General features: G+C 44.5%; 1 protein-coding gene across 1 annotated transcript in view; it reads left to right on the top strand.

Moving 5' to 3' along the window:
* LOC136425739 (dynein axonemal heavy chain 6-like) overlaps nucleotides 1-14,107 on the top strand; it is a 51,422-nt gene that overhangs the window by 33,480 nt on the left and 3,835 nt on the right. Inside the window, exons 49-62 of the mRNA XM_066414679.1 lie at nucleotides 18-305; nucleotides 1,030-1,211; nucleotides 1,826-2,006; nucleotides 2,597-2,832; nucleotides 3,282-3,444; nucleotides 4,556-4,723; nucleotides 5,751-6,002; nucleotides 6,557-7,119; nucleotides 8,424-8,604; nucleotides 9,259-9,558; nucleotides 10,192-11,358; nucleotides 12,241-12,355; nucleotides 13,016-13,137; nucleotides 13,453-13,710. Of these exons, the coding sequence (XP_066270776.1) occupies nucleotides 18-305; nucleotides 1,030-1,211; nucleotides 1,826-2,006; nucleotides 2,597-2,832; nucleotides 3,282-3,444; nucleotides 4,556-4,723; nucleotides 5,751-6,002; nucleotides 6,557-7,119; nucleotides 8,424-8,604; nucleotides 9,259-9,558; nucleotides 10,192-11,358; nucleotides 12,241-12,355; nucleotides 13,016-13,137; nucleotides 13,453-13,710 (4,176 nt within the window). The remainder of the gene's footprint in view (nucleotides 1-17; nucleotides 306-1,029; nucleotides 1,212-1,825; nucleotides 2,007-2,596; nucleotides 2,833-3,281; nucleotides 3,445-4,555; nucleotides 4,724-5,750; nucleotides 6,003-6,556; nucleotides 7,120-8,423; nucleotides 8,605-9,258; nucleotides 9,559-10,191; nucleotides 11,359-12,240; nucleotides 12,356-13,015; nucleotides 13,138-13,452; nucleotides 13,711-14,107) is intronic.

Genomic DNA, 14,107 nt, shown 5'->3' with positions numbered 1-14,107 from the left:
CCAATGTTGTATTCCAGGTGCCCAACCTGTTTGAGGCGGATGAGTTCGAGAAGGTACTTGCGGGGACGCGTCCTAAAGCTAAGGAAGCCGGGATAGCGGAAGGGGACCGAGACGCCATCTTCAACTTCTTCATCGGCCAAGTGCGTAACAACTTGCACATCGTCCTGTGCATGAGTCCCGTGGGCGACGCCTTCCGCGCCCGTTGCCGTATGTTCCCATCCCTCGTCAACTGCTGCACCATCGATTGGTTCGTGCAGTGGCCACGGGAGGCCCTGCTCTCCGTGTCGCAGACCTTCTTCGAGCAGGTAGATCTTTTCTTTCCACATTCTTGTTCCATTATGCATACTACATAACATTTACACTACACATTTACAATTCCACAGATATACATGTGTACACAGTTACATGTTGTTGCAGGGGTCATTCCCGATGGCTTTTTTGGCTAGGGTGTGCTCCTTAGTTGCATACAATCTCATGTATATGTACAGGGGTGTTTCCCAATGGCTTTTTTGGCTAGGGTGTGCTCCTTTAGTTGCATAATTCATACATAATGTACAGGGGTTATTCTCAATGGCTTTTTTGGCTAGGGTGTGCTCCCTGGGACTTTTTTGACAGGGGTGTTTCATCCCCCTGGATTTTCCGTGCTAGGGTTTCTTCCCTAGGACTTCTGTGCAGCTAGGAAAGGAAGACATTGCACAAACCTACTAAGTGTCCTAAAAACAGACCTCAAGAACAAAGGAATTGGAGACCTAAGAACAACAAAGAAACTCAGAGAGCTACGGCAGCTCGCAAGAAAGAAGGCACAGTGGAATGAAATGAAGAAAGACTGAATGCAGCCAGAGGTTGTTTCCACAACCTCTGAGCCGCAGAACACAGTGGATCATCATCATCATCATCATCATCACTTCTGTGCAGGGATGTTTTCCCTGGGTTTCTGTGCAGGGTTTTCCTTCCCTGTGTTTTCAATTCAAGACTTACTGCTTGTCCGTTTTCATTAATCTATATTTTAAAAATTTTACGCAATTACAGGTGGACCTCGGCTCAGATGAGATGAAGGAGAAGATATCAGAGATGTGTATGGAGATCCACGTGAGCGTGACGGACATGTCGGAACGGTTCTACGCGGAGCTGCGGCGCCGGTACTACACGACGCCCACGAGTTACCTGGAGCTGATCAACCTGTACCTCAGCATGCTTGGGGAAAAGAAAAAGTAGGTTGAACACAAGTTGTCTTTTTTTGGCAGCGCCTCTGGAGTGGAGGCATTTTGTAACTTCTGCCAGTTAACCTGTAGAATTTTATATGCTGTGGTATCTTATAGCTTCATAAAACCAATGAAAGAGGCAAGGAAAGAAGTGATTGTGATGGTCATCACACATGGTAGGATACAGATTATGCAAATTACAATGAAGTCTTTAAAAGGCATCCCACTGCTGAGCATGAAGCTATTTAAATCCTTCTCACACCTTTGGATGTATAGGGTGATGCCCATGCATATCTCTTTCATACTAGTGCCACTGGTAGGTTGAACAAATGAAAGACCTGATGTCTTCTCCAGACAACTGGTTTACTCTCTCTTAAATTAAAAGTGCAAAATCATGAGAAAGCAGTCAGTTACATTTTTGGGATGACCCAGCTTCCAGAAACTGTTTAACTAATGAATAAAAAACTCTTTTTACACAACCAAGAGATTTATTCCACCAATGTTTCGGTGACCATCTGTCACCTTCTTCAAGGCAATTCTGAGTCTGTTTATTCAGTGACTTACTGACCTGATGAAACTATTCACGGATGTTTAAATAATGGATAACCTGATGTCTTCTCCAGACAACTGGTGAGCGCCCGCGACCGTGTGAAGAATGGTCTGGAGAAGATCCTGGAGACCAACGAGCTGGTGGCGACCATGGAGCAGGAATTGACCCTCCTGGAGCCCGAGCTCAAGCAGAAGTCTGAAGACACCGACGCCCTGATGGAGAAACTTGTGGTCGACCAGGAGAAGGCGGATCAGGTTTGTGTGTTTGTTAGGAGTAACACTGTTAAACTGTGAATGCGCAGCGAGATGCAGTGTGAGTACATGTGTACTGTAAATGCAGAAATGTTTGCAGTGGTTTTATGTCCATGGTTTTTGCGGTGAACTCTTTACCGCAAACTTAAAACCTGACCACAAAAAGCCGGTTCATTGTGTGACTGTAGCACTACTGTTGTTTCAAATGCGAACTCAAAACCACTGCAAAAACTCCATTTTCTCCCTACCGCGAAATTAAATCCCTGCAAACATTTCTGCATTTACAGTAATATGTAAAATACTGTAATTCTTTTTTCTTTCACTGTAACTTTATGGTCACCTCTGTACCGTGAAAAATCAGTTGTTATTATTTATGATTCCTTCACACTTCTGTAAATCACTTGCCGCCACCGTGATATTAAAGTCCAATAAAAATGTCTATTTCCTTACACCATGAAATTTTGCTACCGTGAAGATAAAGTGTATTACAGTATGCTGTGCGCATGACTTGAAACCTTAGCTAAAATTACACAAGACTAGCTACAGTTGCGCGTTACCTGAATAAACCTAACGATACGCTAAAAATGTCCCAGGTGCGGCGAGTGGTGCAGGAAGACGAGGCCGTGGCCCGAGTAAAGGCAGAAGAGACGCAGGCCATCGCCGACGACGCGCAGAAGGATCTGGACGAGGCTCTCCCGGCGCTGGATGCGGCCCAGAAAGCCCTGGACTCCCTGGACAAGTCTGACATCTCTGAGCTCAAGGTGTTCAACAAGCCGCCGGACATGGTGATGACTGTGATGGAGGCTATCTGCATCCTTCTCAAGGCCAAGTAAGAACTAAGTTAAGCTTCTTAGGCCACACCAATTTAATTTCTTGGTTAACGGATTTTTATTCTTAATTTTAGCAACAACAAAAATCATTATAACAGAAGGCTGGGGTGAAAACTTGCACCTGACCCTGTTCGCTCCATGAAACTGTGTGCACCAAAGTAAAAACATTCCTCTGGGATTCTGTTTTCATGTTGTTTTTCCAATCTAGCATTTTTTTAATTTTTTTTAATTCCGTTTATTTCCATGATAATAAATTGGTGTGGCCTTAGATGTCCGAAAATGACTGAACTGTCATTTACTGAAATGCAAATAAGGACACCAACGTTGCGGTGAACACAGCAATGGCATCACATGAAAAAGCTCTGTAGCATCACATTTCTGTCTCTGGTCCTAAAGGCTCTCTCCAGATGGCAGGATATAGCTAACTAGACAATATTTCTTCCCCCAGAACGGACTGGCCGTCAGCAAAGAGCCTTCTGGGTGATCCCAACTTCCTGAAGCGTCTGCTAGACTACGACAAAGACAACATACCCAACGTTCTTCTCAATAAGCTGAAGAAATATATCGAGAATCCTAACTTTGTGCCAGAGATTGTTGAGAAGACATCGAAGGTGAGTAAAAAGGAGTTTTCAAACTCCCCTGCATGTTGCTTAAAGCCCAGGGGTTCATCTAAACCAGGAAAGAGGGGTGCTGCACCCTCTTGCTTCAGCCCAGCGCCCCCTTGTCGAATTCAGATTTTAGCTTAATCCCCAGCATACAGCATTCCCTCAGCGATCGATTCTTCCATAAATACATAGAATTCGCTCCCTCGCCTGTGTGTATACTCCCTCTTGTGTAATTTTTCTAGAAAAACCCCTGAAGCCTGTTATAGATTATTTTCACTCACTTTCCATATCAATGAAGCAGGTACTCTGTATTTGCCATTTCATTTTCATTGCCATCTCATCTGGCTAGCAGCTCTTACAGTAACATCTAGAAATTCCTAAATCTAAATCTGCTGATCAGAAAAAAAGCAGTCCCATAGAATGTGTCTGTTTTAACCAGAGGCTCTTCTTGTTCACCGGCTTGTAAGTCCAAAACCGGTGACAGGGCCAAAAAACACTGAAAATGGGGCATGTTCAGACTATTTAATTGGGTACATAACAATGTAAAGATGCTTTGAATTTTATTCCAGTTGTTGAAGGAAGTTTTCATCATAATCTGTCCAATTTTATCGAAATACCTTCAACTGTAAGCAAGAAATAGCTGGCGGGGTCTCGTGGGTTTCACCGTACAGTAACATTTAAGTTCCTAAATCTCCTGGCTAAAAAAGTCAGCCCCATATAGAATGTAATAAACTAATTGCTTTAAAGCCGGCGTCACAATTCATGCGAGCGTCAGCCAATTTTGTAGATCGCCCGAAGCTCGCGAATGTCCAAATCACCCGAGCGTGGACCGTATTTTCCAATGAAAATCTCGGGCGACGTCCGTCGAACACTAAAAACTAAAAATCCCCCATGAGATGGTACCATCTCTTGGACATGGACGAAGTCAGTATCGACTAACTTGGTAAAAGGCCAATATTTGGATCAACCTTTATTTCTAGAAATCGCCCGAAGCCCGCAAATCGACAGGACGTTGGCTGTATTTCGGCCGAAAATGCCCATTTGAAGCTCGCCAACACGTCGGCCGAGCTGAATTTCTTATTTGTGACGGGGGCTTAACCACTCTTCTTGTCCCCAGGCTTGTAAGTCCATGTGCATGTGGGTCCGTGCCATGGATCTGTACGCCCGTATTTTCCGCCAAGTGGAGCCCAAAAGGGAACGTCTGAATGCCGCGGAGGCCGAGCTCGCCGCCACCATGGCAACTCTAGCGGAGAAACAAGCAAAGCTGAAGGAAGTAGAGGATCAGGTAAGACCCATCGTCAACATGTACGGTTAGTTTCCTCCGATAGGACGTTAAATGGAGGTCCCGTGTTTGAGGAGAGTCACACCTTGAGCACGTAAAGGAACCCACCACATCTTTCAAAAAGAGCAGGGGCATGCCCCGGTGTGAGTGGACCAAAAACATTCCGGCCTAAATGGGGTAGGGAATTTCCCGAGCAGCCTTCGTAACCCCTACTTCTCCTAATGGGTCAGTGAAGTCGATACGTGTCTCGAGCATTGATATTTTTGACCTAGGGTGAAGAAATGCTGCTACAGTAACAATTGAGCCACCTTTCTTCGTAAATCGATGGCAACATCAGGCTCTTACGAATTGATTAAAAATAAAATTAAAAAAATAAAAAGTAGTTTTGGTGATACCTCAGGGGCAGAGCCAATAAGGCAGTCCTAATTCCAGGTGACAATTGCTAAGGCCACACCAATTTGATTTCTTGGTTAATGGATTTTTTTTTAATTTTAGCAAAAAAAATCATGAAAACAGAAGGCTAGGGTGAAAACTTGCACCTGACCCTGTTCACTCCCTGAAATTGTGTGCACCAAAGTACAAAGTTTAATTTTCCTCTGAGATTTTGTTTTCCTGTTGATTTTCCAATCTAGCATTTTTCTTTAAATTCTGTTAACCAAGAAATTAAAATGGTGTGGCCTAATCTGCACACCTGACCAAATAACAGATGAATTAATTCCAGTAGAAACATACCAGGGCAATGGCATTCAAGAGTGGATTGTACATGTACATGTACTTGTGTTGATAGAATAATATACTTTAAAACCCTACAGTGCTTTGGTCAAGTGTTTTCATTGTTTTACATGTAGTTCTTGTTTCTATGTCGAGTTTACTGTACTGTTAGTATATCTTAAATTCTTAGATGTATCCAGTTACTTGAAAAACAGGTTACAGACTGAAGATGGTGAAATAGATGATTCAGAACTAAAACACTGATGTTTTGGTTGTGCAACAAGACCGTCTGTTAAGTTACGTTTTCTCTTTATTACAGATTGCAGAACTACAGGCCCTCTATGATCACAGCGTGGCCGAGAAAGATCGGCTGGTGAAGCAGATGAGTTTGACCCAAGCGCGTCTGAAGCGCGCCGGGAAGCTGACCACAGCCCTGGCGGACGAGCAGGACCGCTGGACGGTGAACGTCGCTGAGTTCGAGCGAGACCTGGGGAACGTCGTGGGGAACGTGTTTGTGGCTGCAGCCTGTGTAGCGTACTACGGTGCCTTCACAAACGTATACAGACTACAGGTATGTAACCAGTTATGATCAGTTTGAAAATAATGGTGGTAGACTGTGTCATTTCATTACCATCTATGCATGTTAATGAGAAAGGTAATATATCTTAAAAGTTGATAGGATTGACGCAATGCAGTTGTAAGGTAGCAGACAAAGTCAAACTTGTAACAGTTACTACTCGTGACTGATTTTCATGTTACAGTATTAGCTATTCTTCATTTTCATCGTTTAGATTGTCGAAGATGATATGTGAACCTTCAGCTTCATGATGTCGCATTCATGGAGTTTTAAAAGCTTTTTATGTCCGAAAATAATTTCATTAGGTTGGTAGACTATAGGATATAGGAGATTCTTTTTTACACAACCAGGTAATCTCACCTGATAACGTTTCGGTGTCTGTTAGACACCTTCTTCAGAGCTTCTGACTGGCGAAAGGTTAGCAGGTGAGATTACTTGGTTGTGTAAAAAAGAATCTCCTATAGCCAAGCTTTCTATATTTCTCTAAAGTTATCGATTTAACTTTTAAGGGAAATATTCTAAAAGTAAGTTATCTGTTGTATTTCCAGCTGGTAGAAGGTTGGGCGCAGAGGTGTCAGGAGCTGGAGATCCCCGTGTCACAAAACCTGTCCCTGTCGAGCGTCATGGCAGATCCGTATGAGATCCGACAGTGGAACGTCGACGGGCTCCCCCGCGACAACGTGTCCATCGAGAACGCCATCATGGTGACGAGAGGCAGGCGGTGGCCGCTCATGATTGACCCCCAGGAACAGGCCAACCGGTGGGTGCGTAACAAGGAGGCACGGAATGGTCTCAAGATCATCAAACTGACCGACAAGGACTTCCTCCGTACGTTGGAGAACGCCATCCGGTTGGGCATGCCCGTGCTGCTGGAGGAGCTCGGAGAGTCGCTTGACCCCGCGCTGGAACCGATCCTCCTGAAACAGACCTTCGTGCAGGGCGGGAGGCTGCTGATTCGTCTGGGAGACAGCGACGTGGACTACGACAAAAACTTCAAGTTCTACATGACCACCAAGATGGCCAACCCGCATTACCTGCCCGAGGTGTGCATCAAGGTCACCATCATCAACTTCACTGTTACCAAGTCAGGCCTGGAGGACCAGCTTCTGGGGTAAGTCATTAAGAGACAGTTAAGAACATTGACAGCCTTTGACTTAGTACATATAACAGTGAGAGTGATGATTAAGATGGCTAGATATGCTGTACAGTTACATGTATGTAGTTGGGATTCTAGTTATTTTGCTGTTGTACGAGTATATTACAGTTACAGCACAATGATTCACAGCACAATGATTCACCTGAAGTGAATTTGAGTGTAAGCTGTTGCACCATTCACTGACTTCCGCTACAAGAACATTTAGCATTGCACTGTTGTTGTTGTTGCACCCCATAGTCTTCATGAAGATCTTCACCTGTCCAGTAACTAATAGACTAAGTGTGCTCCAGAAAAAATGCCCTCTGTGCCATTCTGATCTAAACTCTCAACAAATTTTAAACTGATTTAAGCTCACAGCACTGAAATGTTTGCAGCACTGTAAATCTTGGACTTGAGTTTGCGGCCAAAATGATGGCAGCAACACAATTGAAGGTAAAGCATATGTTTGCTGTGTGATAAAACTGCAAACTTAACCTTTAGCACACTGAAGTAGCTGTTTGGCACCCCATTCTCTATTGGTTACAGTTAGCAGCAGGCAGCAGAGAGAAGGTTAAAGACACTGTAAAAATGTCAAAATTTACTAACAGTAATTTCCCTGTGTGGAAATGGAGCATAAATTTGCCATACAATGAGTTTGCTGTGAAAGGGCACCCAGAAAACCTTAAACTTAGTCACAGCGAAAATGTCAGAATATACAGTCATTTGAGTCCTAGCTGTTTGGCACCCCATTCTCTATTGGTTACAGAGTTAGGCAGCAGGGAGAAGGTTAAAGACACTGCAAAAATGTCCAAATTTACTAACAGTAGTTTCCCTGTGTGGAAATGGAGCATAGATTTGCCATGCTATGAGTTTGCAGTGAAAGAGCACCCAGAAACCTTAAACTTAGTCACAGCGAAATTGTCAGAATATACAGTCATTTGTGGGGGTGTCCCTGTGGTGTAGTGGCCTGCGCTTCTGTCTCTCACCACATCTGGTTCAAATTACTTGGACCAGAAGGACTGGGGTTCAAGCCCAAGGTAGGACACCTCTGGACAAGAGGCGCATTGAGTCATACCAAAGACTTTATAAAAATGGTACATACTTCTGAAACAGTATGGAAGTTAAACACACTGCCAGTGGACTAGCCCCCTGCTACAGTGATTGCACCACCGTGTGGCCCAGGGCTATGAAACGGAGATGGGCACCGCCTTATACATCAATAATGGTGTGGGAGGATTTTAACTAACTCAACAGTCATTTGAGTCCCTGTGTGTTTTCAGCGATGTGACGAGTCTGGAACGACCTGACCTGGAGGAGCAGCGTAACCAGCTGATCGTGAGGATCAACGCCGACAAGAACCAGCTGAAGGCCATCGAGGACCGCATCCTCAAACTGCTCTTCCACTCCCAGGGCAACATCCTCGACGACGAGGAACTCATCAACACTCTCAACGAGAGCAAGGTGGGCGTCACTCTTGTTTGTTTGTTTGTTTGCTTGTATTGCATACCCGCCTCAAGGCATAACACACCAGGTTTGTACTCAAGAGTACAAGCTGCATATCTGGACAGATTATTGTTTGTTTTTCTGTCTGCCTGTTTATCTAATTATTTTACCAGGGGGAGAAATACCACCTAAAAGGCGTTTTGCAATGTGCCCTGGGCTTTACATCAGCTCAAAGTTACAACAAAATTAGCAAAAAAAGTTACGCAAATTACTAGATGATACTGTCATTGTAAGATCATGTAATACTTATTGTTATGAAATTCATCTGTCTTGGCTGAAACTATATAACACATCTTATTGAAATTGATTGGTGATTCTGTGCTTTCTCATTGCATAGCTTCGGCGTCGGTGTCAGCGTGGCGTAACGGTTAGAGCGTTGAACTCGGTATCAATAGGTCCCGAGTTCGATACTCATCATGCCCCCACGTTATGCCTTTGGGAAAGGCACTTTACACTTCCTTCCCGGAAGGTGAAGTGACGCCCACCGAGCCTATTCGGCTAATCTGTCAAACTGTGTGCCAGAAAACACACTGCGGATTTGGTTGCCCATGTGCCAACATCTAGCACATTTGCCACTGAGAACCCTTAAATTTTTTCTTTTTCTCATTGCAGGTGACATCTGGTGTCATTACTAAGCGCCTAGAGGAAGCAGAGGAGACAGAAGCGAAGATCACCACGGCGCGTGAGAAGTACCGCCCCGTGTCGGCGCGCGGCTCCACCATGTACTTCGTGGTGGCGTCGCTGGCGGAGATCGACCCCATGTACCAGTTCTCTCTCAAGTACTTCAAGCAGCTGTTCAACGCCACCATCGAACAGAGCGAGAAGAGCGACGATCTCGGCAAGAGGCTGACCATTCTTCTCGACCAGACCACCATCGCCATCTACACCAACGTGTCCCGCGGGTTGTTCGAGGTTTGTTTGTTTGTTTGTTTGTTTCTTTCTTTCTTTATTTCGGGTATAAAAACAAACCCATAGGAACACAATACATATTTAAAAGAGCTATAGGCTTAACACAAACACCAAATGACATACAAACGCAAGGAGGTTTAACACAAAACTAGATGCACAATAGGCCGTACACATTACGGAGATATAAGTTCCTGTAGTAGGCGTCAGATACTAACAGGCTCCTGATCAAACGGTTCTCTGACAAGCATAATCTATTTAAGAAAGAGTAGCATACCCTCCTTCGCCTACATTCGAAAGTGTCGGTCAAGAAGTGTACAAACATTCCACTAGCAGAACCTTAGTTTGTTTATTCATGATAAGCTCAAATTGGCCTGCAGGCCGCTTTTCATTGAGGTCATGAGGGAAGAGGTAAGGGTCAGATACAATATAACAGAGATACACAGTCATTTGAGTCCTGATAACTCTATCAACATATATCATTACATATATTTATCATCATCATCATCGTCGCCGCTTTCATCTGTTATGGTACAACAATGTACATAGTTATGGTACAACAATATACACTTTCTAAAACATACAACATAAAGTAGGGCGAAAGCTGGTTCATGGTTCGTGTCCGTTCGTTTTTTTCAGGTGCACAAGCTGGTCTTCTCCTTCATGCTGTGTGCGGAGATCATGCGCCAGGAGGGGACCATCAACGACGTCGAGTGGAACTTCTTCCTGCGCGGCGCGGGAAGCATGGATAGGCAGCGACCGGAGAAGCCCGAAGCAGAATGGCTGTCGCAAGGCATTTGGAACATGTGCTTCGACATGCACGACCTCGTCCCACCCTTCCGCGGTCTCATCACCGACATCACGCAGACGCCGATCTGGGTGAAGATTGGGCGTTTAGAGGTGCGCTTGAACCCCAACGAGTGGGATGGGTATGGTCCCGAACCGCCGGCGTACACCCCGCCGGACGAAGGCCAGGAAGCTGCAGAGGATGACGGCAAGGTCAAGGGTCACTGGAACGACAGGTTGACCAGCTTCCAGAAGGTCATCATGGTCAAGTGCTTTATGGAGGAGAAGGTCGTCTTCGCCGTGACAGACTTTGTGACGGAGAACTTGGGGAAACAGTTCGTAGAGAGTCCGCCGATCGACTTGGCTACGCTGTACCAGGACACAACGCCGAGCGTGCCGCTCATCTTCATCCTGAGTACAGGCTCCGACCCTATGAGCAACTTCCAGCGGTTTGCGCGGGAAAGGGGCTTCCTGAGCCGCATCCAGGCCATCTCGCTGGGACAAGGACAGGGGCCCGTCGCCGAGGCATTGATCGCTAAGGGTACGGAGCAAGGAGACTGGGTCTTCCTACAGAACTGCCATCTGGCTCAGTCCTGGATGTTGCGGATGGAAGAGACCATCAAGGACATGCAGGAAAACGTGGACAAGTTACACCCCGACTTCCGTCTCTATCTGTCCTCCATGCCTGCTGGCCACTTCCCAGTCTCTGTCCTTCAGAATTCTGTCAAGGTCACCAACGAGCCGCCCAAGGGCCTTCGGGCAAACATGCGGCGTGCGTTCACGGAAATCACTCCGTCGTTCTTCGAGGAGCACATCCTCGGGCAAGCGTGGAGGAAGGCCATTTTCGGCTTGTGCTTCTTCCATGCCACCATCTTGGAGCGGAAGAAGTTTGGACCGCTCGGTTGGAACATAAAGTACGAGTTCAGCGACAGCGACCGCGAGTGCGCCCTGCTGAACCTGCAGATGTTCTGTGCCGAGGGGGCCATCCCCTGGGACGCTCTCTTCTACATCACCAAGGAGGTAAGCTGCGGTCTCTAATACCATATAAATGTCCATAACACATCAGGAGTATTACATGTATATGTACCTCATGGAGGATTAAGAGGCCTTTGGGACAACTTAGGAAATTATAAAAAAATTACATTGTGTGTAAATATGAGGAGGCATAGGAGTAAACGTTTTCCTCTAAAGTTTGGGATGATTTTTTGGGACATCCCCTGGGACGCTCTCTTCTACATCACCAAGGAGGTAAGCTGCAAGCTCCTACTGAAAAATATGTCCAAAAATGTCCATAACTCATCAGGAGTACTACTGTAAATCATTATCTAGAACATTTTTTAGAACGCTAAGTCGTTACCTTTTCTTTATTTAGAACTTAGGAACATTCTTGACGCATCCGTAGGTAAACTTCATTCTTCTCGTTGAAAAAAGGCAGTCGGATGGACGCCCGAAACGTCCAATTTTTATCGTATTTTGTCCAGTAGTGATGTTTAAATTGTACCACTCTACTGTAAATCACTTTAATATAGCGGTCGGTAATTTTAGCGGTTGGGGGAAAAGGGAGTAGTTCACTGCATTTGATTTTAACGGTGGGAACAAACATTACTGTCTCAGATATTAGTGATGAAATATTTGTGTTAATGAAATTTTAGCGGTTGACTAGTGACCGTTAAATTAGCTAAAATTAAGTTACAGTTAACAAATCAAGAATTACAGTATATGGAGGGTTAAGAAGCCTTTGGAAAACTTTGGAAGTAAAAATTACATGAATTGTGTGAATGTGTGGAGGCATATGAGGAAAGTTTTCCTCTAAAGTTTGGGATAATTTTTTTGGGGAAAGCAACAGACTACATGTATACTTAGCAGACATTTTGACTTAAATGTTTTTTTCGTGACGTTCAGATTACGTACGGAGGGCGTGTGACGGACATATGGGACCAGCGATGTCTGGGAACTGTCCTGCAGCGCTTCTTCTCATCAAAGACACTGAATGACGAGTACAAATATTCTACATCAGGTAATCTTATTCTTACTCTGTAAACTATCATTGGGTCATCATAGCCTCCTGGAGTCATCTATTCTGCAGTTCTTTTGAAAGTTGCTAGGAGGATCAATTTTATTCAGAACATTGACTTTTTTAGTAGACCAGATTGTTACAACTGTGGTGTTTGTTGAAGTGACATTTTACCCATTACTCTGATTCACATATTCTGCAGTTCTTTTGAAAGTTGCTAGGGGGATCAGTGTTATTAAGAACATTGACTTTTTTAGTAGACCAGATTGTTACAACTGTGCTGTTTGTTGAAAAGTTTGACATTTTACCCATCACTGTGATTCACATATTCTACAGTTCTTTTGAAAGTTACTAGGGGGATCAGTTTCATTTAGAAGATTGACATACTGTAAATGCATTTAAGTTCGCATGGTTTTTATTTCACAGTAGGGAGAAAATGGACTGTTTGCTGTGGTTTTAAGTTCGCGTTTGAAACAGTAGTAGCGCTACAGTCATAGATGGGCAAAAACTTTTGCGCTGGTTTTTAAGTTAGCGCTGAAAGTTCTCCGCAGAAAACGCGAACATAAGACCACCGCGAACATTTCTGCATTTACAGTATCTAGTAGACCAGATTGTTACCGTTTTGTTTGTTTGAGTGATTGACACTTTACCCATCGCCGACAGGAATCTACTACGCACCGGAGACAGAGACCCTCATGTCATACCGACAGTACGTAGAGGACCTCCCCATTCTGGATGACCCCGAGATCTTCTGCATGCACGACAACGCCAACATCTCTTTCCAGGTCAGAACGCGATGATGTTAAATACATTTACATGTAGATTCTGAATTTGATTGTTGCATATCTATACAGTCAAACCTGTACAAGTGACCACCTCTCCATGAGGACCATTGTGGCTAATTTTTGGTCGTCCCATGTATTTTTTTTCCCATTGACCAAAGCCTAAAGAGTCCTGTCAAAAATGTCAGAAATTTGAATTGCAATGGAAAATTTACTACAATTGTGGTTTGAAAGTCTGTTGAAGCTGAAAAAGTGAGCCAAAACCCGTCTATCATACACAAAGAATAATATCTGAATGTCCAATGTCTATGTCTGCAGGTACAAGAGACAACAGCACTGGTCAGCACAGTCCTGGAGGTGCAGCCGCGGTCGACGGGAGGGGGTGGGGGGAAGTCGGACGACGACACGGTGTACGAGCTGGCGGAGACCATCCTGGGGAAGCTGCTCGACAACCTGGATGTGGAGAACGCTGACAGCTCCATGTTCGAGCCGGACAGCAAGGGTCGGCTGAACTCACTGACCACTGTACTTGTGCAGGAAGTGGATCGGTTCAACTCACTGCTGAAGGTTATCAAGGTGTGTTGCTGTTATATCGTGTCATTTTTTCATGGTTTCATAGCAGTTGATCATTATGTATTCAGTGGTAGAAATACTTTTTTCCAGTGTTCTGCAATATTGCAGAATGTCAAAATTTTGCACTGCAATTTGAAAATATTTTCTGAAAAGCCTCAAGCCTCCATACTACAACATTACTGGATGGCATTAAAAAGCCTCACGCATCATTATAAAACCTCTACATAGTACATGTATGTCAGGTTCACGCGGCACAGGTTTCAGTATATGTACAGCGCTGCTAGTTTGCTAAATTGAGAACCATCGAAACCCAATCCTGATTTTTTCATTGGTATTTGATACAGTGACACTTAATCAATAAAGCCAATTCTGTTATCTTGAAAGTGGCTTAAAAATCTTC

The sequence above is a fragment of the Branchiostoma lanceolatum genome, chromosome 19 (assembly GCF_035083965.1).
Source record: "Branchiostoma lanceolatum isolate klBraLanc5 chromosome 19, klBraLanc5.hap2, whole genome shotgun sequence".
Lineage (NCBI taxonomy): Eukaryota > Metazoa > Chordata > Leptocardii > Amphioxiformes > Branchiostomatidae > Branchiostoma > Branchiostoma lanceolatum.
Note: the sequence above shows the minus strand (reverse complement) of the source record. Positions and strands in the feature narration are given on the sequence as shown.